The sequence below is a fragment of the Haemorhous mexicanus genome, chromosome Z (genome assembly GCF_027477595.1).
Source record: "Haemorhous mexicanus isolate bHaeMex1 chromosome Z, bHaeMex1.pri, whole genome shotgun sequence".
NCBI lineage: Eukaryota > Metazoa > Chordata > Aves > Passeriformes > Fringillidae > Haemorhous > Haemorhous mexicanus.
In genome coordinates, this window is record NC_082381.1 from 28,618,800 (window position 1) to 28,643,416 (window position 24,617).

Sequence of the window (24,617 nt, forward strand, 5' to 3'; positions counted from 1 at the left end):
CAAATGCCATTGCCTTCTCTGCCTCAACTAGAAATACCACAGCTGTGCCAAAACCAGCCAGTGGGCCATATTCCAAAGGCAGCGTGGTCTGGAGAGGATGAATGAAGAAGAACCTTCTCCACTTACAAACTGTACCAAAGAAGCCCTCAGTGCGACTTAGCACCAGTTAAAAACATCTGACAATTCAGAGGAAAATGCCGAGGTTTCTGAAGGGGTCAGAAGGAGGGGAATCTTCCAAATGAGCTGATGTTTCAAAAATTTTATTTACTAACAATTCTACTCTAGAAACCTATACTGTAAACCTACTCTAGAAACCCAAACTACTCAACTATCCTACTCTAGAGTCCTACTCTACAATCCTACTCTAAGCTAGTTATGGAGATTAGATCTTGATTGTTACATTCTTCTTCTCCACTCCTCCTCCTTCTTCTTCTTCACTGAGTTGATGAGTGGTGCCAGGGTGGACGCTGGCTTGGCTGAAGTAACAAATGGATGCTGTCCACAGGGGAAAAAAATACAACAAAGAACAGTGAACCATGACTTTCCAAGCTCAGTGCTTCACAGAGTCAATCAGGATTCCTCTGGGACCGAAAAAGACCAAGAAAGAGGAGCAATGGGACCATCTGCTCCCAAGTCATCATGTGCAGGACCTTGCCATCACAGGCAAACCTGGCCCAAAATCCCATTCATCTGTTTATTGTGATGTCTTCATCTTGCTGGGATTTCTCCCCTGCCTGGGCTCTAGAAATGGTGCTCTCCTTCCCTGGGATTTATATCTTTCAGGAAACTCCAATGACTCACATAGGTCCCTATCCTTGAAAGACAGGCACTGTGCTGATTTCCACAGGGACAGAAAGCAGTGTCTACCTTTCCATGTCCTGCCCCTCCTGTGCTGGGGGGCACCTTCCTTGCTAGCAGGGCCAGCCCAGTGGCACTGGGTCCTGCAGTTCCCTCTCTGCCACACAAGCTGGCAGTGACCCTGGGGCAGTTCCCATCTGCTTGAGCATGCCAGGCAGCAGATGGGGCTGGGACAAGTCCCTCCCAGCTGTCCCTGTTTGTGTGCCAGAAACCCCAGAGGGTAGGCTGGGGGCATAAACCAGGGCCCCTCAGAGGCTCACAGTGAGCCCCACACAGCCCCTCCTGCCCACAGCCAAATCTCTGACCCCTCAGCTTGGACTGGCTTCATTGGGTTCCTCCACCATCATTTCATGTCTCTGTACCTTGCATTGCTCTAATTCAACTCTTTTGCCATTAGATAAAACTGAACAGCCCACCAAATTACAAGAGTGGACAATAGACACAGTCAGAAAACAGAGTACCTCTCCTCTCAGGAAATGCAGAGAGAGTAAGAGTTACTCAGTTTTGTGAAGAACAGGCCCCAGGGAGACTTTTTTGCCACATTCCAAGACTTCAGAGTGGCTTTGGAGAAAGTGGAGGACATCTTTTTTAACAGGACCAGTTACAATAGCATAAATCTTACAAATGGACAAATATTTTTAAACACAAAGCGCATCTAATCAGAGTAGGTCTAAGGAAGAAGTTGTTTGCCCAGAACATGGTGCAACCCTGGCATAGGTTGCCCCAAGACCTTGTAGGTGCCCCGTCCCTGGAAGCATTCCATGTCAGGTGGCAAAGGGCTCTGAGCAACCTGATCTCTGTAAAGCTGTCCCTGCTCATTGCAGGACACTTGGACCAGAGGACCTTTACAGAGCCCTGCCAGCCCAGCCCAGTCTAGGATTCCTCCCTGTTTTCATTTGAAGAGCACCAGGAGTGGAGGTGAGGAGGAAGGCGGCTCATCTGATGCCTTTCACTCCAGTGGAACAGGAGCCCATCCCTCAGACCCTGTTCCACCTGCAGCCCCTTCACATTTTACCTGCAGGAGCTCCTTGGCAGACCAGCGCCGCGCCTCATCTCTCTGCAGGCAGCAGCTCAGGAAGTCTCGCAGGCAAGGCGAGAATCGGTTGGGCTGCCGCAGCCGTGGGGTCCCTTTTGTGGCTATCAGGAGTTTAGCCTGGAAAAAAAGGAAACACCAGGCTCCACCTGCTTCTTTCCCATCTGTAACTGCTCTCCCAGACCCCATTGGTTAAGCTCCACTCTGCAGCGGCAGTTTCTGCCCTGGCAGAGACCCAGAGATGACTTTCCTTTACCAACCAAAAACCCAAACCGCGATGCAGCCACAGCTTTTCCAACATTCAGCACATCTTGCCTTGGCAGCTGATTTCATTGACTGACCTTGAGTAATTGGGAACTATATCACCAAAAACACGTTTGCTTCCCTGAGGATTCGGTCCAGGATGACAGGCTTTTTGGAAGAGGGACTTTGCTATACTGACCAATTCCAAGGATTAGTACATGAAAGGCATCTCTGCGGTTCTTGTTGGTCCTTAAGCACAGCTGCCTGTGGTGGTGTCAGTTCAAAACTGGGCAGAAACACTAAATTTGTCTAGTGGTGTTGGGTTAGCAATTTAAGATTTCCCCAGTCCTTAGTTTTTCCCAGCTAATGTGTTCAAGAATGTGGTGGGTTGGGATTTGGTCAATTAGCAATGTACTTACTTCCTGTTGTGAGCTAGGAAGATACAATAAGGAGAAAGTAAAACAGGCTTAAAACTTTCAAAGGGTATCAAGAAAATGTTTTAACAGCAAGTAAAAGAAAGAGTAATAAGAATCAGAATAAACCCTTGAGATGATTTCTCCTCCCCCTACCACCTTTTTTTTTCTCACGGATAATGTAAAGAAACAAAACCTAAAATTTCCAGTCTGTTTACTACTTTTAAAAAAGTCTTTCTTCAGTTTACTTAGGGAGAAAAGCCCCTCTTGTTATTGTCACGGACTTTTCTACAAGAGGAAAAACCAGTTTTCTTGTGGTTCCTAATTTCTTCATTGATAACAGCTGCCTGGGGAACCCTGGTATCGTGAAGTTTCTCCCATTTTCTAAAAGCCTTCTCCCAACTTGTTTATGGGCCATGTTGATTTATGGGGTATTGTTTTAAAGATGAATTGTTCAAAAGTAAAAGTTTTCATTATCTGTTTTTAAAATCATTTTTATCCCTAGGAACAGAAATCTTCTTCTCCTGGAAGTACAGGACTACTCTTCTCTCTTTCTCTGTTTCAACTTCTCATAAGATTATAGTTACTTTAATATCTGCTTACTTTAACGTGGAGGCCTTTGTTCAATATCAATTTGAGCTTTTAATCTCCCCGTAAATTCATGTGTTATAGGAAAAAAACCCTTTTTCTTTAGAGTTTAAAAGAGAATTTCAGCTTGAAAATTAAAATATTTCCTCATCCCTCCCATCTAGGACTTAACTTGTTCCTCACTGATGATAATGTTTTCATATTATTCCTTCACATACTTGTACCTTGTTCTTTTCTCTCACTCAAGGGAAGACTGGAGCACTAAAAGGATTATTATTTTACCTAGAGCCTATAAATGGTCAACCTCACCCCAGTGGGACTAGGTGTTGAAAACAGTAGAAACTGGGGCTAGGGGTGCAGCTCAGCTCTAATCAACCAGACCAGAACTCAACAGCGACACGCCAGGGTAACAGAGAGGTAGTTTCTCCTTCCTTCTGCCCGATGGTTGTGAATAACTTCTGCGGAGGTCAAATCCCAGCATGGAGCCGGGGCTACTCCCGGCCAGGTGAGCTCAGCTGGGCCCTGGGCTGGGCGAAGGGTTACAAGTAACCAAATATTAACAAGGCCGGCTCCATCTGGCTCCGCAGCACCCCCATCCCCCTCCCCAGCCACCGATGTTAGGGGGCCGGCAGGCAGCCCGGGAGAAGGGGGAGCCTGACCCCGCGACAAGACCAGCCGGCCCTGCCCCGTAGCAGGGGCCACCCGGCCGTGTTACCTCACTCCCAAGCGGAAGGGAAAGAAAAAGTTTCTTTTTTCTTTTAACATGGGTTTTTCACAGAGCTGTGTCCAGCTTTCCATTGGTTAAAAGCTTTATATCACTTCCCTAAATGTCTCTCAGGTAAAACTGTAACAATTCCATAGAACAAAACTCATCAAGCTTTTTTTCTGTGTTCTTGAAAACAATGGGAATTGGAAGAAAAGAAAGGAAATCCATCAGTTAATCCTCAGGTAAGGAAACAAATATTTGCAATCTCATATTCAACACAGACACGTTAAGATGCCTGCACAAATGTACTGGGATGAAAATGCCTGCTTGGGCATACAGGAGCCACCTACAGCTCTGTCTCTCAGCAGTCTGAAAATTTCAGCTTCCCTTATGTGGCAAAGGAAAAACTTTTCATGGTCAGAAGACGGAGAGGTGCCATGCCTCTGGTCACGCTCTGCTCATTTGCCTACTCAAGTCAATACATTAATGGTAGGCCCATCCCAGAAAGTGCCAGGGAACAAACGGGAGGTTTTGGCAGGCTCTCCCCTCACCAGGCTCTGGCTTGGTGACGTGGAGAACGTGGCTTGGGCTATGAAAGAAACGCGGTCACTGAGGGTTTCAGCAACACTGCACAAGAAACAGAAGATACTCTGTGGCCTTTACACCCTCATGCACAGGTTTCAGGCATATTTCCCAGTGAGAAGAAACTGCACAGGGGATGCAGTTCCTCTCTATAATCCACTGATTTAGAAACTTTGTTGGGTTTGGGTTTGTTTCCTTCCTTTCTGGAAAGATAACAGCAGTTGTTAGATGCTTGTTCCCTGTTATTAGGGCCATCTACACAGACAAAAGAACTGGAACCACTTATAACCCAAAGGAAAGTATTGCCTCAGAATGGAGTTTGTTTGCATGTGCTCAGGCTTGAGTTCCCCAACTGATGCAACCAAAACTAGAGCAGATGCTGATCTATTGCAGGGACATTTTTAGGAAGGGACCTTGGTGGAAGTAGTTCCAGCAGATGGCAATAGGATTTTGTCCAATGGCACACAGAACATGGGACAGGTGAGAAAGACAGCAGCAGCAGTGAGTATTTGCTCCTTACCGTGACAGGACTTTGGTTCCAGTAAGGAGCTTCGTGATCTACCATTTCGATGCCCACAATTCCAAAAGACCATATGTCCACTTTGGGGCCATATGGTTGATGCGTCACCACTTCAGGCGCCATCCACCAAGTGGTCCCGGCTAGCGAGGAACGTCTGCTCTGCTCGGGGGTGAGCTGAGTAGTGAGGCCAAAGTCAGCTGAGGAGAAAGCAAAATACTGTTTTTATTTTAATTCTGTGCAATTAGGAAACCAAGCAAAAGAATTCCCTAGTAGAAGTCTGAGAATGTGCTGTAGAATCTCCTGGATAACTGTCTCTGCTCGATTTTCCTCAGGGCTTGAGCCAAGGAAGTGTGGCATTGGTGAGTTTAAAAATCCCCGCATTTTTTAGACTGTCTCCAACAGTGGCTTTTGTTCTTTGGAAACTTTAGACTTGTAACTCCATCCCTCTGGAAAGGACACACACAGAGCAATGCCAAGCTTGAGTGCTTGCTCCTTGTCCTACCTCTGTGCACGTTGCAACTCTGGCACCAGCTCACAGTGGGTGCCCCTGCACTGCCACCAGCACCATTTTTGGAGAGCTGGCAGTCGCTCAAAGCAGCCCCACAGCCTAAATCCCTGGAATGCAGCACCTGACCAAGAATATACTGACCCAGCTTGACAGAGCCATCGGTTCTGAGAAGGATGTTGCAGCTCTTCACATCTCGGTGGATCACATGGTTTGAGTGGAGAAAATCCAGTCCTCGCAGGCACTGAGAGAGAAAATAGAAACAGGAGGGCAAAAATTAGTGATGTGATTTCATCACACAAGAAAGGAAACAAAGAATCTAAAAGATTTCCTTTCCCCAGGGGAATGGGGAGTAATGGCAGAACACAGGTCCTTTGAGAGGAAGAGCTTGCTGCTCCAACACTTGCAGAGCAGGACCTTTCTAAGGAAAGGCATGTCAGCTTTTGAAAGAGCACCTAGCGCCTGCTGTTATAGACTGTCCCATGCAAACCAGCCAGGATGACTCCTGCTGCAGAGGATGTGCTCAGAAGCAAAGAGCATTTTGGCTGCTCTCCTATCCTTTTTAGCTGGGGACTGTGAGAAATGAGTTTCTCTTCTTTTCTTTGCTGTTTGTTTCAAATCCTGCCACCAGCACCTTTGCTTTCACAGGCAAGGAATGCAGTGAAGACAAACCAAAGTTTATGGAAGCAAAATGGAGAAGAGCAAATACAAATACATGAGGCAGAGTGAGAATACAACAGCAGGAGAGAAGAGTACCGGCACAGAGTACAGGGAGTGCAGGGGCACTGGCAGGCCTTGCACTTGAGATGCTTTTACTTGCCCATAGCATTCCAGCAACACAGAAACAAAGCTTGGCACAGGAAATCCCAGGTCTGAGCCCCTGTTTCCCAGACAATCCTGCCCAAGCCCTTGGAAGCACATCTCTGACCTCCCGACTGATGGCTGCAATCTCTCCTTCAAACATGTCAGACTCATTGATGACATCATTTAGAGTTCCTCCATCCATGTATTCCATAACCAGCCAGAGCTCCTCACCCAGAAGGTAGCTGAAAGGAGGAAACAAGGGCATGGAGATAAACATGCACGGCTACGTTGATTTTTTGCTTCCGGGTTTCTTGTTTCCAGGTTCTTTTCAGACAAGAACAGAATAAAATTAATAGACATTGCCTCTTGGCTGTGCATTGTTTGCAATCTGTGCAGTCTCAAGGAGAAAGACCCAGCTGTGAAAAGGAGATGTCTTACATGGGCAGGAAGCAAAAAGTGCAGTTTAGTAACAGCCCAGATAAAAAACCTGTCACACATGGTGTTTCTGGAAATAAGCGCCTAATCTTCCTGGCATGCACAGCAATGGCAAAGAGGGGCAACAATCCAAGAAAAATCCACTTTAGGATGGTTCATCAGCACTTCAGAAACTTTAAAAAAATCAATCCCAAAAAAATGTGGAGGCAGTGAACTTAGAGGGTATTGCCTTAGTGACATACTGCTGATACAGGTTTTGACTAATTTTTGAATAATTTTCAAAACGTGTGCCCGGGAAGACTCATGCAGACTAAACCGCAATCTCTTCTCTTCCATTCAAGATGAGTAGAGAAATTCTAGTTAATAGTAATTAACAGCTCTACTTTCTCCCAAGGACCAAAGTGGGTTTTTAACCTGTCATGTTTGCCGTATATCAACGAAGATTCATGGCATAAGACCATGACCACTCACCTGGCTAAATAATTCACAACACTGGGACTCCTATACCTCTTCATAACCTTGATTTCATTAACGGTTACTTGCTTCCTCCTCAGTCCTTGAAGATTAATTTTCTTTATGGCCACCTAAAATGACATGGAAAATCAGTAACTTGAGAAGTCGGTGGCACGAGACCACACTGCACATGGAGTGAGTGATTTTGCAATGACACAGATGAGCTGTGCCAAACTGCCTTGTGATTAGGCACTGCAGTAATTGGGGACTGACATTCCAACAGCCCATTTCTCTGCTCCCTTGGGGCCAGTTACAGGACACATAGGGCCACTGACGTTTTGCCTTGTCCACTTGGAAACAGTGGTGTCTCAAGTATCACCCACAAACCTCTGACCACACTCTCAGCTGCTCTTTCTAGGATTCAGAAGAAGTAATCCATGCCTTAATACTCTGTGGATACATCTTGGGCTATAGGCAGGGCTCAGGTCTTTTAGGGACGCCTTGCAGATCTCTCCCTGCGTGCAGTTCCCAAGTGCAGCACTGCAGGTGGCTAGGGAGCTACCAGTAACTTTCAGAGGTAGAAGAAGAAAAGAAATTCTCTTTTCAAAGAAATTCTCATTTCTTTGCTGGCAGCCAGAAATGAGAATTCAGGACTCTGAAGCTGTAGCCCCAAAGAGCAGTGAGGTGCCCTAAGGCACCACTTTTGTTTCAGCAATGGAGAGCGAGTGAGCGCCTCCTTCTCTGAAAGGGACCGCTGCCCTCCGTGCCTTCCTTCCGGCAGCTGAGGAGGACAAAGTCCCAAATGTATTTCATAGGCTGGCCCCAGTCTGTGCTTCTTGTGCCTTTTCAGCACAGGTCTACCCAAAGCTCCAGCCACAGCTCCCACCCACCAGAGTGGAAAGCCCCTCAAGAGCAGCAGAGTCGGCAGGGGCAGATGACATTTACCTCTCCTCCTGTGGCATTGTCGAGTGCTCTACAAACATCTCCAAAAGTCCTAGACACAAAGCAGAAGCAGAGAAAGTAAAAGCTGTTTAGATCTTGCACTGAAAGCCAGCCCACACAGGAGATCTCTGCTGTAAATGCCTAAAACCTGCAGGATGCAGGAGGGCTCTGCAAGAAGAAGGCAGATGATGCATTTTTCCCTCAAGCCCATGGGCACTGGGCCTGTCGCTGAAGCATTGGAGTTTCCTGCTTCAGCTCCTAAAGACAGCTTCCTCTTTCATCTTGGGTTTCACTTTCTAAACCGTGTGGTTCCTATCCTGACCCCTAAGGATTTCCTTCAGCAAACCACGGTAAAGAAATGGTCCTGAGAACTGTTATTTCACAGCTTTGATAGGGGGTAGGCTTCTCTTTCAGGCAAGCAAGTTTCTTCTTTTTTCATTAGTGGGGCAGAATGATTTAGAGACATCAAAAAATGCTAAGGAAATTAACATACAGCTGTCCCAAACTTGAGAGACAAAGAGATCTTGCAGGTCCTGTTCCTTGATGCAGGCAAGACCTCAGCAGCATGGAGACGTCTCTGACAATGCCTTTGGAGCCCACTCACCAATTCTCAGCAGCACTGAGAGATGCGACAATCTATCCCCAGTGTCTCAAAATGTTTGCAGTTGGCCTGACTTCACACTGGATAGACATTCCACCAGAAAAACACCTGGCTCATGGTTGTGTAGAAGTAAGTGTAGTTGGACTCACCCACTGCCAATATATTCCAGCTCAGTGTATTTCATGATGGGATTTTCCATGTTCACCATTCTCCCTGAGGGAAACAAAATGCAAGATGCTGACTTTAAAGCAGAGATCCCAGCTTCCAGGAGATACATAAGGGGGCTCCACTGTCTGGGGCTCTGAGCCCTTTCGAGTCAGCTGGGTAACAACAACAACAACAACAACAACACAGGCAGCCCTGCAATGCAGAAACCTTTCACAGAGACTGATTTTGTACCGTCCTTTGAAGAGATCTCTTGACAGGAAACAAAGCACCAGTACATGCATTCCCAGGAGAGGAGGACATCTTCTCCCCCTTTCAGCAGTTTGCCAAAAGAATTCCTTTCCATTTGTAAACCAGAGCAGCTCATGCTATTACCTATCCCGACGGGGTTTTCAGCATCAGGACCCTCACCTGTTTATGAGCAGGCTGAGCTCAAAGATGCTCCTCTCCCAGCTAAGGAAGTCTCCAGCCTCTGCAGTCCCACCAGCCCTCAGGGGCAGGGCAGCCAGCACAACAAGGCTGGCAAAGCCCAAGCAGGAGCACTGACAAGCAGTGGGAAGAAGCCACAGCCTGCCCGAGCCCCGTGCAAGCTGTTGCCCCCATTCAGGACACAACAGGATGGGCTTTGAGTTCAGCCACACCGGGGTGCAGAGCAATGCCCTTTTTTGTCCCAACAGGTGATGGAAGACACAGAATCCACTGGGCTCTGGTCTCAGCCCCACCAGGTCTTATCTGAGAGCACAGCACTTGCAGCTCTTACGGGCAAGAAGCAGATTCATTGGGTTGTGCTGCAGAATCACAAAGGACTTGATGTGTTTTCCTAGAGACTGATCTGAGCAGGGCTTGGGCCAATGGGTAGGATTCTAACAGTCATGGGAAAGAGTGGGAATCAGGTATGAAAAAGTGCCATGGATCTGAGGAATATACCCTGGGTGGGCTGGAGGCTCTCTCTTGGGAAATGCCTGCAGTACAGTTTTATCTGATCACACCACTTGGATGTGTCTCTTGGACACATCTTGATAAGCATAAAATTAGGATATTAAATACAGATTGTTATAAAAGTATCTGGTTTTCTTTTGGGGGCACATAGAAAACACCTTGTGCTCTCTATTTCTCCTGTAACCTGATGTTCTTTCAAAGTAGCTCTTACTGACAAAAATATACCATTCTTATGAAAATAAACTGTAGATATAGTAGTGGTAATAGTAACAGTCATAAAAATGACATCAGCAAGACGTGGGGCAGAAGGGCTCATTCAGGATAGCAAAACTAACTCCACCAAAAAAACCCACAAACCAACAAAAAAAAAAGCAAAAACAAAACTACCAATACCAAAACCAAAACCCCACAAAAGAGAAAACTAAACAAAAAAAAAAACCCCAAAAAACAAACAAACAAAAAAATCCCCACCAAAACAACAACAACAACAAAAAAACCAACAAAATCCACAAAAAAAAAAAGACAAAACTCCAAAGCCAGTCAATTTCTGTGAAGCTGTTTTGCTCTGATGACTGGTTAGAAGTCAGGAGTCTAAGCAGAATTTAGGAAGCTAAAAATTCTGTTCAGTTTGTCCATGAGCACACAGGACTTGCGTAGATAATTTGCAAGGTCACAGTCTTCTGCTGGTCCAAGAACAATCCCTGATTCAGCCTTTAGCAGAGAGGGAAGCTCAGGCAAAGCCAAGCTAGTCCCAGGTGCCCTCAGAGGCAGCAGGAAAACCCAGAGCGCTCTCTCGCTGCCTCAGAGCACAGCACTTCCTCTGGGGAGTCCTAAATGGCCCTGTGACACCAAACTCAGGAGGAGCATTTGGTACAGCTATGCTGACACCTGCACACAATACCCGGTCCATCAGACAAGAAATACACCAGACGTACCCAGTATCTCCAGGTACTTCTCCTCAATTTCCTGTTTCTGAGCAGTCATGCTGCTGTCAGCACTGGAGATGAACAAACTGCCCGAGCTCGAGTTCCCAGGTTCAGCAGAATAGATTCCTTCAGGTAATGCAGCTGCGGCAGCAGCTTTAGCGCCAGAGCCCATGAGGATGTGCTCAACCTGCAGCACTTCTGGTGGGGACGGTTCCTGTGCCTCATGCAGGCCTTGGGGCTCTTCATTGCCAGACATTTGCTGCAAGTCCTTGCAGGCTGCCTGGTGAGATGTCAACCCTTGTACCTCAAATCAAACAGAACAAAGCAGTCAGAGACTACAGCTTGTCCCTGTCAGCCAGGAGTCACCGACTGTGAGGAAAGGGAAAGAACAGATTGACAAGGGATACAGACAGTTTGTTTCAATCCTCCATCTGGGTCACCATGTTCCCCTGTAAAAACACCTCAAGAAACAAGGAGAGCAGGAACAGGCCAGCAGGAGTTAATTTGGATGACTGCTGGCCAAAGGGCCAAAGGAAAAGTCCCACTATCTAGGGCAGCAGTGGAGATTCAGCACACCAGAAAATGTCCTTCTGAGTGACCGTGATACTCACTACAGCAGGATGGCACTGAGAGGCATCACCCCACTCCCTGCTGCTCTGCACTGGAAAGGCAAAAAGGGCAGAAACCACCAGTTTGCTGACTGCAGTGGCTATCCCTCTTTCACTCACTTGCTTTTCTAGAACCTGAGGAAAGGGATTAACTTTCTCTCTGACGATTTTCATTTCTTCCTCCAGCCTCTTCTCCAATGCCTTGATCCTAGCTTCAGTTTTCTGCAACTCTTCTTGCAGGTATTCCTTGATGTTCTGTAAACAAGAAGGGAGAGGCCGCTTCAGGACTGGAGAGGCTGCCATTCTTTCCCTCACCTGGTTTTGTTGATCGCCCCTGTGCTGATGGAGATTCAACTCCTCTTGAATTCTCCTCATGTCATCCTTGTTCCTCCTCTTCACTGCCATGATGGAACTCGGAGCTACAGGCAGCTCTGCTTGTGGCTCTGCCCTGATGTCCTGTACACACAGTGCAGGGCAAGTGACTGGGAGCTGCCATGAGGCTCAGCTTTTTTCCATCCTGCAGCCTCCAAATCCCATTTATTGAGCCACTTCTTTCTGCTTCCCTACCCACATCTGCTTCCAATATAACCCTCGTGTCCTGGTGCTGTTCTCTGCAGATTCCAAGGCTCTGTGCTTCCAGTGCCTGTGGGACTCCTGGCCTCCTCATTCCCAAAAGCTCTGGTTTATGCCCCTCTTCCTGCCCTTTTCTTGGCCACCTGGCCACTCAGGATTACCTGGCCATTTTGCTGTGGCTCTTCCACCTGCTGCCTGAGCTGCTCTTCCTGCTCTCGGGCTGGGAACAGCTCTGCCTGAGTCTGGCATGGCATCTCTGGTGAAGCAGCCTGCTCCTGATTTTCCTCTAGAAGGAGCTGCAGAGAGAGCAAGAGAAGATGGGTTTCAACTTCCCATATGACCTTTGTGGGCCAAGACTCAAACACTGATGGGCTCACACGTTCCCAAAGCACTGTGCTGCTGCTCTTCTGGGTCATTCTCTGCCCGTGCCAGCGAGGCAGAGATTCCAAAGTGACCCTGGCCCTACAATCAGGGGCCATCTGGGACTGAAGCTCCAACAGCCTCTCAGGCAGCTGACAGGGAAGGTGTGGCATGTCTCAAAGGTCTGGTGAGTGCCTCCCTCTGCTTCTGCCACATCCTGTTTGTCTTTCAGTAGCAAGTGACACCAAGCCCTGTCGCACAGCTCCATCCTGGCCTCTGGTTTCCTTTGTGAGCTCACTCCTGGTAAGAGACACTTCTAGAGCTCAAGTTCACTTCAGGCCTGCACCAGCATTCTTGCCTTTCGGACATCTACACTCTTGTTAGTAACCCTAGTCATTCAGGAGATAAGGATGCTCGCAAAGATCTTCTGATGGAGGTCAGAGAGCCTCTATGGCCACCTCAGTATATGGAGGAGGAGCAAGGTGTTTCTTCTCCCTCTTTTGTCAACTAAGAATTCTGACCAGCAGTAACAGAGACTCTCCTAAGACCCCATTAACAATGCACTTACACACCCCTGGGGATTCCAGTGAAGGAACCCATGTGTCCTGTAACGCCTGGCATGTATGACCAGAGTCACCAAACAGCACCTAGACATGGAATTGTTCCACCTCACTTGGACAGGCAGAAAACTAAAGAATTATCTGGAGACTTCAGAGTAGAAGAGACTGGAGGAGGAAAACAGCTCTGAGAAGAAAATACCACCATATCTGGATGGGGAAACATCTCTGCCTGCCCAGAATTGGTCAATGGAAGGTGTCTCTAATCCTCTCCTGAAAGGGATGCTTTAGGTGAGTGTTGCACATCCAACTGCTTTGGAGCAGACGTGGGAAGAGTCAATAATGTATATGTTACATAGCATAGATAGATCGATAGATAGGTAGATAGACAGACAGAGAGACAGACAGATATATCTCACTCTTTTAAATTCTCTTTACTGTCCTTTCTGTTACTGCACACATCCATACTTGGTAGCCATTGCCCTGATCAGCAGCAATCCTGAGATTGCTCTCCTGTTGCTTCAATAAACCACACTCTTGGGGAATCTGGAGCCTGTAGGTCTTTATGGAACGCAATCAGACCCAGAGCATTGCACTGGGAACTGCACTCTTTGTGCGTCTGTGCTAGTGCAAGTTCTTCTCTTGGACTCAACCACACTGATGGTGCTGAAGTGGCTGTAAACAGAAATGCAGCCTAGTGCCTTCGAACTCCTCTGATCTCTAAGGACCAGCTGGAATGCAAGGGCATTGATTTCCTGCTCAATTCCCAAACACCACACATACTGATTCCCTGGGCTGCAAAAAAGCACAGGCACAGTTACCCTGAAAGTGATGTGCAAGGCCTACTGACTGGCCTGGCACCAGAACAGCTCCTTCTGAACCAACATCCTTGTCACAAACTGTGTTCTCATGCAAAACTACAGCATCATCCAGAAGTGACACCTTGGAAATGAAAATTCGAACAGACCCAGACACAATGCTGAAAACGAGCAGGAAACAATGAGGAAAAGCACCTTAACTGAGAGAAAAAGAAAATGAACAGGGCTCCTCTGCCAGGAAAACCAGAAGATAACAGAAAAAACCCAGGGTGAAATCTCACTTTCTGCAAATGGCAAAAATATTTGGTTGCAGTGATGGGATGCTAAAAGTGGCTGATGAGCCTCTCATTATCCAGGCTAAAGCTCCCCCAGCACCTCCTCACTGGCCTTGTGCTCCACCCCCTTGCCCAGCTCCTGTGGCCTTCTCTGCACACGCTCCAGCCGCTCCATCACTTTCTGCTTCCCAGGGTCTCACCGCTGCACACAGCACTCCAGCTGTGGCCACAGCACTGCCCAGCACAGGGCGAGGCTCACTGCCCTGCTCCTGCTGCCCCACTGCTGCTGACACAGGCCACAATGCCATTTATCTTCTGTTACCGCATCCACCATTTTGTCTTCTACAACCACATCATCTAAGTAGATGTCATGAAGTTTGAATGGAATTGATTTCTAAGGCACTCTGTCTAAATTAAAATTGTTTAAGTAAACTTTCCACAAAATTGCTCTTAGTTAAAATATTCCGCCCTATCTGCTGTCTTTAAGCAATGTTCTCTCTACAAAACTGGCTTTGTAATTCTTCAAAGCTCTGGGATGGAAATGACCAAATATCAATCTATGCTTTGTTATTTTTTTGGCAGGCATAAAAATGGATGTTTTTTTGGCCCTCCTAGCTGGCCCTCTACACTCTACAGCTACTGGCCAAGCTTTCTGCTCACTCTACAATTCTTAAACACCAGGAACATGAAATGTTCCTTTCTCACTCACCTCAGGATCAGCACTGCTGAATACATGCTTCAGGTGACCTGTAGTGGGCAAGGGAAAATGAACCAGATGGTGTCAGAAAACTGCCTGGGCTGCTAAATCCCACACAACAAGTCAACCCAAACAGAGATGATTTTCCATTTCACAAAATCTCTGCAGGAGACACATTTCATTCACACAGCGAGCAAAGATCAGGACAATGTTTTTGGTTGTGCCTACACTTGGCCCTGTTTTGCCAGTAAATACCAACATGAATTTGTTTTTGCCATTGAATACAAACATGATCAAGAAAATGCAAATTGTTCTTAAACACTCGGCTTCTCTTCTACCAAACACATAAAACTACTTTTAAAATCCTCTCCCTCAGGTATTTCTTTTTTTTAATTATTGTCATCCATTCATTCTCATTAACTTGCTAGAAACAGTGTCCCAGAAAAGCTTCCCCAAATCCCCCTGAGCTGTGGCACTTCTATTGTGAAACAGCACAGCAGCAGCTCCAGGGATCAGGAGCAGACACTCACTGCTTTAGAGTTTGCACTTCCTTGCAAGGGAATCACTATTTTAGCACTCAGCCAAGGGCAAGTTGGACCTTGATCAAATCCTTTCCTGATGAAATTTAGAAAGGAAGAAGCTTTCCCTGAATTCTGGCAACAACTGCAGAGTTTTTAGAAGGCCCTCCAAGAAGGTCTCCCAGTCTACATTTTCAAAGCTGGCTCGCTTGTCCCAGCAAACTGAGGAAATGACAGACTCTGCTGCCACAGACTCCCCTGTGGAGGGAAGAGAATCCCTGCAGGTTCCCTTGCAAATGCTGCCCCAGTGGCTACAGACTCCCCCTTTTTAGCTGAGCGTCTTGACAGCAGCTTCACCAAACCAGTGGCATCTTAATGCCCTTTCTGTTTCTAAATCAGAAACTCAGGCACTAAGAAAGGGCAGGAAGACATACAAAAGGCAGGCAAGGTTACACCCTAACCTAAGCAGAAGGGAAACCTCTACTTACGTGCAAAGTGAGTCACGTAATAGATGGAAAAAGAAACGCCATATGCAGCAAAAGCTGCAGTAGCAAGATGATGAATCATTTTAGCACTGTTGAGCAAGTTTGCTGCAACAGTTGGAAAAACAAGGCTCCTGTCAGTGTGCAGCTGCACCCTGACAAATGCCTCAAGCAGGAGGATGCTCCTGCTCTGAGCAAGCTCTAGGGCTGCTCTGACACTCAGGCCTTCCGTGCACCAAGGCAACCTTCTGATGTCATCACGATGACGTGGCAACCATGCCCTGACATCACAAAGCAAACCCTCTCTGCTGGTCTGTGAATTTATGCAAAGCAGTAACCAACCTTTCCTACAGCAAACACAAAAGAGCCTGGGAAGTTCTCCCCTGTCACAAAGCTGCACAAATTCCCCTCATGGGCCAAACCCTGTTCTTCAGGGGATCCAAGAGTAACTCCAAGAGTGCCCCAAGCACCTACAGCCTGTACCCCAACTGAGAACTCAGATGGGAAAAAAGTAAAGGAAACCAGACCAAGAAAATAGCCCACAGCATTGCAAATGCTTTTTAAGTTTTAAAGGTTCATTAAACCTTATCAAAGGCGTGAATAAGGAAAGATTGCAGCGCTGAGAGTCTTCATGACTTGCAGCCACATGCTCTTTAACAAAAAGGATGCTCTGCCTTTTATACCCTTAGCCTCTCCAAAAGTTTTGTCAGTCAGCTCTTTCTCTGCTGTCCATTGCTGGGGATTACTTTCTTGCATCTTCATTGGAGGTCAGCTGTTGTTACACCCCGCCTCCTGGTCACAAGCCAGCACTCCCCAAATGCCCTGACTACCAAGGCTGTTACAAGGGGGAGGGGAAAGAGGACTGTGGGAGGATATATTACAATACCATCACTACACAGTTGAACATCCACATCGTATCTACTTCTTAGTTGTCAGAGCCAACCATTACATTACTCATCTAGAACACACAGAACCAGAATAGCAGCCACGGTTAGCAAAACAACTGAAATCGTCCCTAAAAAATCTCCCCACATATTTGCACATTTCTTGGACATGCCCAGGGCTCTGGTGCATGTACATCTCTGCCTTTATTCCCCTTTGGAAGCAGTCAAACTGGCAGCATCTGCCCGCCAGCAGCAGCCGCTCCAGGCTGGGAACGCGACTGGCAGTGCTGATTTCCAGGGGCTTCTGTGTCCCGGGGGAAGCCAAGGCAGGAGCGGTTGAACGGTGCTGGCGCTGCTGCTGCTCTGTGCCAGAGAGCCCCGGCTGGGCAGGGCACGGTGCCCACTGCGCTGCTGGCTCTTTCTCCTGCCAGAGCTGGGCACACCTGGGAACAAGGCATGGCAACTTGTGGGCAAACCAAGGGGTTTGTGGGGCTGCACTGCTCTGTACATGCCCAGGACACCTGCAGCACAGAATTATAAACCTCAAACAGGTAAACCAGAGGGAAACAGCTGGACAAGATTTCATTTTGACCTTTCTTACCTGCTCAACAGAAGTCTTCAAAATGAATCTTACCAAGCAGGGCCCGATCCCTGCTGCCAGCTCAAGGTTAAAAAGGAGGCAATACTTGATTTCAGCCCTGGGTGTGTGGGGAATCCCCTCCCTAGCACCTGCACACCCAGCAATCTCACTTACTAGTCTGAATCCATGGAAATATGACATATTTAATACTTTGCTGAAACTCACAGGCTAAATATTCCCCCAAATTAGAGTATTTACTGATTGATACTTATTAATTTATTAATACTTAAATCACTTCTCAGACTTTATTGACATGAGATTAGGAGTTCCCTGAACATCCCTGGTGGTCATTGCCACAGGTTCAGGAGGAAACCCAGGCACAAAAGAACCCAGGACAAAACTGGGCTTGCAAAGCAAATTTATTCTATTAGTTGCAGTAGCAAATAATACATACCAACCCCTGGACTCCTAAAAATCCGCTGAGCAGAAGGAGATGGAGCGTGGTGCTCGGCGGCAGGCGCAGGTAGGCAGTGCACTTTCAGGACAACCCGTGGATCAAAACGGTGTGCATCTCATCCTTCTCACCATTCCAGCCAAGAACCAGGCCTTTTACCGCCTGCTCAGGAGTGGAATTTCCTCAGTTTATCACATCAGCTCACACATGGCCGGAGCCTGAGATGAGACCAAAGAATCAAGGATTTAAAAGATCTGGAAGAGTTAAAATTTTAGCAAGATTTAGTTAGAAGAAAGAGTAAAGCAGGAAGTATAGAAATAATAACGGGTAGTTATTGTTTAGCATATAAAGTAGTTAAGGCTAGGGTAATATATCACTTGCCTGTCTTTACTAAGTTTAAAGAAGCAGGATGGGACATGGATTTCATTGTGACAAAGAAGTGGACTGTAGCCTACACCTGGGCCCTGAAACTTCAGCTACAGTCAAGGGGTCCGAAAGCCTGCCAACAGGTCATAAGTAAAGAAGTCAAAATGAGGAAGACATCTTGGCCTTCATCAGAAGGAGACCTTTCTCCACTTTAAAACCCAACAACCCCTTTGAAGTTTGTGCCCCGTAGGTAGCACAAACAGGAAGGAACTTTGTACTCAATTAAAATCCATTTTAATATAAAGTGGGGGAAGGCGGTGTTAGCTAATGAGTATGTAGTAGGCATTTGGGACTTATATGAATGTGTAAGATATTTTAGATTGGTAGAGAGCCAGAGCCGCTGATTCCTCGCACATGTCTTTAGGAGACGACTCCTCGTGTGCCTGGCACTGTAATAAACATACCACCTTCTAACTTTAACCAGAGGCGAGTTCTATTCCACACCTAATTTGTGACCGCAGCAGGAACACTTCTCTGCTCCAGCGAGAACAACCGGGGAGGTCTCTGGGCGCTGCCAGGACATTCCTTTCCTGGAGGGACCTCCGCTCTCGGCTGTTCCTCGTGGGAGACAGACAAGACTGCTGGGACTGTGGATAAAGGGTATGTGTAACTGTCTATAAAGTAACCCCTAAGGCGTATGCAGGGGCAGGGCTGTTCATAAGTCACACAGAGATGTCCTGCTTACGACGTACGCCTGTGCAGTTTGGGTTTGGGTCTGGCTGCCGGCAGAAAGGATTTGCTGGGTCAATAAGGACCTGCTAGCAATTCTGGGGGTTAACTGAGCATATCCTGTTTATTGCTGCTATTTTTACTGTGTGTTGTTATTGTAGTTGTGTTTTGAGTGTGTGAATGTTTGAGGAAGATGATGGGGGTGGATGCAGATGTGGTGTATGGTGTGTGTGTTGTGTTGAGAAAAGTGAGCACTCTGTCCCCTAATAAAGAGGTGCCCCTTTCCCGGTGAGCTTGTGTGTGCAGACTTTCTAAAGGCATTCTAAAGAAAACTGTAATAGATCATTTCAGATCTAAGGGCCCTGCAAAACGAGTTACATCAACTTTATTTCTACATCAACCTGCTTCAGGTGAGGCATTGAAACCATTGTACCGTTTGGGGTGTTGGCTGAATAAAGAAGACAGTGATACTTCCATTGCAATTAGTGACATCATGACTGATGTTAGTGCTGTCAGACATGCAACCTTAAAGAACAGAGCAGCAATTGATTAGGACCTTGGAAGAGGCAAGACTTTTTGGAACAATGACTTGTAATTGCTATCAGTCATGACTTATGCCTTTTGAACTGACTGGACTTTCACAGCATTAAAATTGCTGTGCTGTAATATAGCAAGGCTTAATGTGAGCAAAAAGGATGGTTTAGGAAGTAATAGACAGGGACACAATAGTAACACTATGAAATGCAAGTTAGCTAATAAATGACATGGTTACAAAGGTTTCTTTCTGGTTGTACTGAGAGGGGGAAAGACACAGAAAAGACACAGAAAAGACACAGAAAGACATAGAAAAGAGGAGGAAAAATTTGGCGTCATGCTACTACTGGTATCATCCTGGAGGAAAATCTCTTGGGTTTCTTAAGGTCACAGCTTTCCAAAAACTAGGAAAACTGCTCAGCACTGCTAGCCCAATTGTGAATGGTTTTCTTGATTTTGCAAAGCTTGGATGTGAACACTGGACTCTGTCTTTGGTTCATCTAACCTGCCCTCACCTGCAGACAAAAGCACCACCAGCAGCACAAGCTACATCAGTCAATTTTCTCAAAAAGCTGTGTTAAATTTGGGAGAGGGAAGGAAAACATGATGGCCTGCCCTGGCTGCCCAGGACCCTGCGCTCCGTGGCCTCTGCAGAGCTGCACAGCGGGGAGGCAGCTTCGGGCACCTCAGCCCCTGGGCAGGAGTGGCTTCTTGCTCTGGAGGGCTGCCTGTGGGCAAATGCAGGGTGCTGGCCTTCTGCTCTTGGCCCTAGCCTGGCCTTGCAGGACTAATCCTGTTCCCTGTCTCAAATGTGCTAAAGACAGACTTGTTTGTTTCCAGCTCTGCACGGCATTGATTTGCACCACAAAATACTGAAGGACTAAGGCCTGAACAACAGACTCTGACTGAAGCCTAAACAACAGGACCTGAGCCAAAGCTGCCCTACAGATGATCTTTCCAACCAAATGTTCTATGTATCTGCTCCTTAAGCAAGTAATACTATCAAAAGGATTGATGCATCCATTCACTGGTGAAACACGTCTTCCCCTTCCGGCAGTAGGGAAATGGACAAGGCCACACCTGGCCTTGGTTCCTCCTTGAGTCCTGGGACAGCTCAGGGAGAAAACCAAGAGGAGAATGAAACCAGCTGTCTCCCCAGCAGAAGCTCTGGCACATTGCTCGTCCAGCACTATCAGAGCTGGGCTACTCTCACAGAGCAGTCGGAAGCCTCGAGGCCGGCAAAGGCGGAAGCACCGCAGGATTTTCCGGTTCCCGGCCGTGGATCAACAGGGCTTGTCTGGAACAGCTTCTCCCAGCAGATGTGCGGCTCTGGATGAAGGCGAAAGGATTGGGGTACCTGGGATGTATCCTTCTTGATCACCTGAGGCAACCTTTTGTAATAATGCTGAGGTGCATTGCTTAGCCTATCCTTTCCTGACCCTTTTTTGCACTTTTGCATTACAGTAAATTACACTGTTCCTTCAGCTGGTGTCTGTGTCTGCATCTCTGACCCTCCCCACCAGTAAAACAAACACAAAGCCACTTTAGCACAAGACCTGCCTCTCTGCCAGCCCATCTCTTGGAAAACACCCCTGGTGGCCATCCCCAGAAATGAAATTCCCACTTAGCAACTTTTGTTTTCTGCAGGCAGGTGAGAAAAGGAGCCACTCTCAGCTCTGGACACCTCTGGTAATCAACTGCTTTCAGCAGTCACAACCCTGAAATATCAACCTCCTTCCTTAATCTGCCCATGGGGAGCTCCCACCAAAAAGCCTTTTCTCCAAGGATACCCACAGAAGAGCTTGAGAAGGGAGCAGTTAGAAACACAACTGCTTCAGAGTTTAAACTTGCCTTTATCAAAGGAGCACACACCAACATGTCCCAAAGGGAAAGCAGGCAGGAAAGGGAAGCTCCTCTCCCACAAAAGCAACCTCTGTGCTTCCTTCTTTTCCAGCTGGAGAGTGCAGGCCATGGGCTACACCTCAGTTTTGGAAGGAAGCCTGGGAATTGGCCTGATCTGGGAGAGCAGCAAAAGGAATTCCCCAAATGTAGGAAAAGCATCTCTGGAAGTGATAGATGATGACAGTATTTCTGCAGAAACATTGGCAGAAAAAGAAGAATTGAAGCATTTCAAGAAGTCCCCAGACTGAAATTCGTTTGCCAATATGACAACCCCAAAGTCTCTGTGGTGTGTCAGGAAGCTCAGCAATGAACCTGCAAGGCTTGGATAAACATCATTGGTGTCTGTCCCCCAGAGCACAAGCTGCTCCCCAACAAGACTTCAAGACTAAGGGACAAAGCTTCCCCCTTCAGCTCTCCACAGCACCTCTAGGGACTCTCTCTCCATTGCAAGATCTCCTTTGTCAGTCTAGAGTGACAGGAGTTGGCTGCAGGAGGCATTTACATTGAACTCTTCCCAGATGGGGAAAGAAAAAGAAGAGGTGATTCCTGAGGAAAGAAAAAGGCAACGCCATTTGGGAAGACACCAGCATGAGTTTCCTATAACTCTAGGCCAGAAATCCCTTGAATAAAGCAACATCCATCCATGGGGCAGCACTTTAGCGTTCAGATCAATGCTGACAAAATTGCTGCCCCTTCCTGCTGCCGGAGCTGACTCCAAATCACGAGAAATGTGCCAACTCTGCCTAAGACAGGCAGACATGGTGAGATGAAACCAGCTAGTCTGCTGAAAAGGAGACCAAATAAATGTTTTCTAATCCCCCCTTTTCAACCTTTCCCCAACCAAGACAGAGCAAAATCCTTCCTCTCTGTCACCGATGGTGACCCAGGCATGCGATGGGTGGGGACAGAGCCCGCCACTTCTCCAATCACCTTTTCCTGCCTTTCCCTTCCAGCCTTGCGCTTCCCTGTCCTGCCATAACCTGCTGTGCCATCCCGTGCTGAGCCAGGTCAGCGGTCACGCATTTTGGAAAAAACCCTGCCCTGTGCTGCCTGCCGGCATAAAGGAACATACCACTTTCTAACTTTGACTAGTTAGAGAGTCTTTGTCTGTGATTTTCAGTTTTAACAATTCAGGGAGCTTTTGTTTTCCCTGACAGAAGTACGGTCGCTGCCAAGGGAAACACACCTAAAGACCAACAGTGACCCAGCCTTCCCTTTGCTTCCTTTTTCCTTCCCTCACTGCTACGCCATGCTCTCACAGCAGGACCTCAGTGCTGCCTCACCTGAGGATCTAGAACTGCCTCCAGGCCCTCCCAGGCTAAGTGCAGGTGCTCAGGACTCTGAGGTTTTCCTAGCTTCTCCCAAGAAGCTGTTTGCCTCATCTGCACTTCTTGGGGTTTCATTGGAGGAACCAGGCACAGGCAAATTTCATCTCCACCGTGATCTCATCATTCTGCTTGTTCCCATGCAGCTTAAATGCCAACCTGAGGTCATCGTTCCTCTTCCCATAGACCATCACAGCCCTTCCATGGCCTCTCCGGAGAGGAGCAGCTGCACATCTTCAGAGCAGCAGTTGCCAGCCTGCAGCCCATCACATAGGGAAAGAGTTTCTAGCCTTGCTTTCCAAGCAGGTCCTGGTTAATGACCCTTTAAAAAGTTTTCCTGCAGTGCTCTATAATGGGTAGATATCAAGTGGGAATCAGGTAGAAAGTGTCAAGTCACCTAGGAAGGGGGACCTTGAAAACAGAAAGATTCTCTGCCTGCTTTTCCTCTCCTTGCTGAAGATTTGGAGGGTGTTCTGGGCATTTTCCAGACAGCCTCTCTGTAGGGGTACAAGGGAAGGGTAAAAGATACTGCCTTACAAGTGGTCAGTGTTAGGTGTACTCTCTCCTTTGTTTGAATGAAGCCAAACTAGGATGGTGACAGGATATTGCAGATGTATTTTAGAATAAACTCACAGTACAAGTTTAGCATGCATGTCTGCAGATCTGGGCTTTTCCTAGGTTAATCCACTTTCTTTGGTCTTTGTGATGAGAAACCAAATGTTTCCCAAATCCCAAAGCTGCTGGGAAAGGAAAATGCAAAAGGCTGTGATTATAAGGTGTTTGTGTCGGTCTGTGTGTGTGTCTATATCAGATATACAATCCATGCTTTAATCTATGTACATGTCAATTAAGAGAAATATTTTTAAGAGGAAGATCTCACTCTTCCAATCCCCTGGGAAGTCTGAATACATTTCTGGAATAGAGGTTGCTCTGTGCTTCCTGTGATGTTTGATCCAAGGCAGCACTAGAGCTCTGCATCCCAAAGACACATCGTGGAGCCTGACCAATGTGTTTGGATTCTTGCAGCCACCCCAGACACTTCAGCCCCCAGCACTCCAACCTCCAGTGCAGGTTTTGCAGCATGGACAGCCCCCAGCTGGCTGTGGAATACTCCTGGGGAAGAGGAATTGCCACCGCTGGATCTGGACATGGTGCTTGAGACGCTGGAGGAGATGTTTGCTCCCTCTGCTCAGGTAACTGCATTGGACAGGGAAGAAAGGGGCTGGACTTAGAGCATGTGAATGTTGTTGCATGGCTGAGAAGCAAAGACATCTTTAATTGAAATTATTTCATCATTATTTAGTTATTTAATCACTCTTGGTAAAGAAAGATTTCCAAAAGAGGAAATGAAGAAGAAATGAAGGCAAGATGTTACTTGCTGGGAAAGAGGAGAAGAATATTTGGAGAACTGGCACTGAAGGCCAAGTGTCCCGTGCAGGGAGGGGCATGCCAGAGGTGCCTCTGTTCCAGCAGCAGGTGTGGGCTGTGCCTCTTTTGGGTGGGAAGGCCAAGGCAAAGCAAGGGCTGGGCTGCAGCTGCTGCTGCTATGTGAGCCCTGCTGTGCCTGTAGGCGCTCCCAGAGCCGTAGATGGGGCTGGGCTGGAGCTGCAGCTTTCTTGTCCTCTCAGTAAGCTGGTGCCTGCACTGCGGTTTCCTTCTGGGAAATCCTCAGCTGGGCAAACTGGCCAGTCTTGCTGTCCATGTTCCAGAGCTCAGTCCCTTGCTCTTGGGCATCTCTGTGGAAAGAGATGTGTGCTCCCACACTGTCCCTGCCAAGCTGCAGCCTGGATGAGACTGCTGTACTCAGGGCTGTGGAGGGAGGAGCACATCCCTGTTCCAGGAGCTGGCAGGACTGCTTCCTTAGCAGCCATTCCATGTGTTCAGTGTCAGCCCCCACGTTCAACACTGTCAGCTTTGACAGCTTTTGGACTGTGTTTGAGAAGTCAAATCTTTCTGACTGTTGAAGGGCTTTGGGGCCCAGAGTTCTTGTTAGGAACAAGGGATTAAGAGTGTGAGCCATGGAGTTGTTGGACCAGATGTTTTGTGTAAGTGGTGAGAAGGGTTTCTTCTTTTCTCTTTCAAGGGGAATATTACTGTTGCCCCTGAGTCTTCAGGAGGGGAGCCTGTGGACAGAGCTGCAGCAAAGGGAGCTTTGCCAGGCACCAAGAACTGTGGGAACTATTTCCAGGAGCCCGAGGAGCTTGGTAAGGACATGAGCCCATACTGGTTTAGAGAGGTGTGA

At 47.4% G+C, this 24,617-nt stretch overlaps 1 protein-coding gene across 1 annotated transcript; it reads right to left on the minus strand.

Annotated features, from left to right (window-relative positions):
* Window positions 1–396: 396 nt before the first annotated feature.
* LOC132322464 (serine/threonine-protein kinase PAK 3-like) lies at window positions 397–22,566 on the minus strand. Its single transcript, XM_059836950.1, has 9 exons — window positions 22,489–22,566; window positions 12,056–12,190; window positions 11,442–11,777; window positions 7,159–7,271; window positions 6,377–6,494; window positions 5,593–5,692; window positions 4,944–5,140; window positions 1,874–2,011; window positions 397–495 (listed from the first exon to the last, which is right to left on the minus strand). The coding sequence occupies exons 1-9, from the start codon at window positions 22,564–22,566 to the stop codon at window positions 397–399; spliced, it is 1,314 nt and encodes a 437-aa protein (XP_059692933.1).
* Between the last annotated feature and the right edge of the window lie 2,051 nt (window positions 22,567–24,617).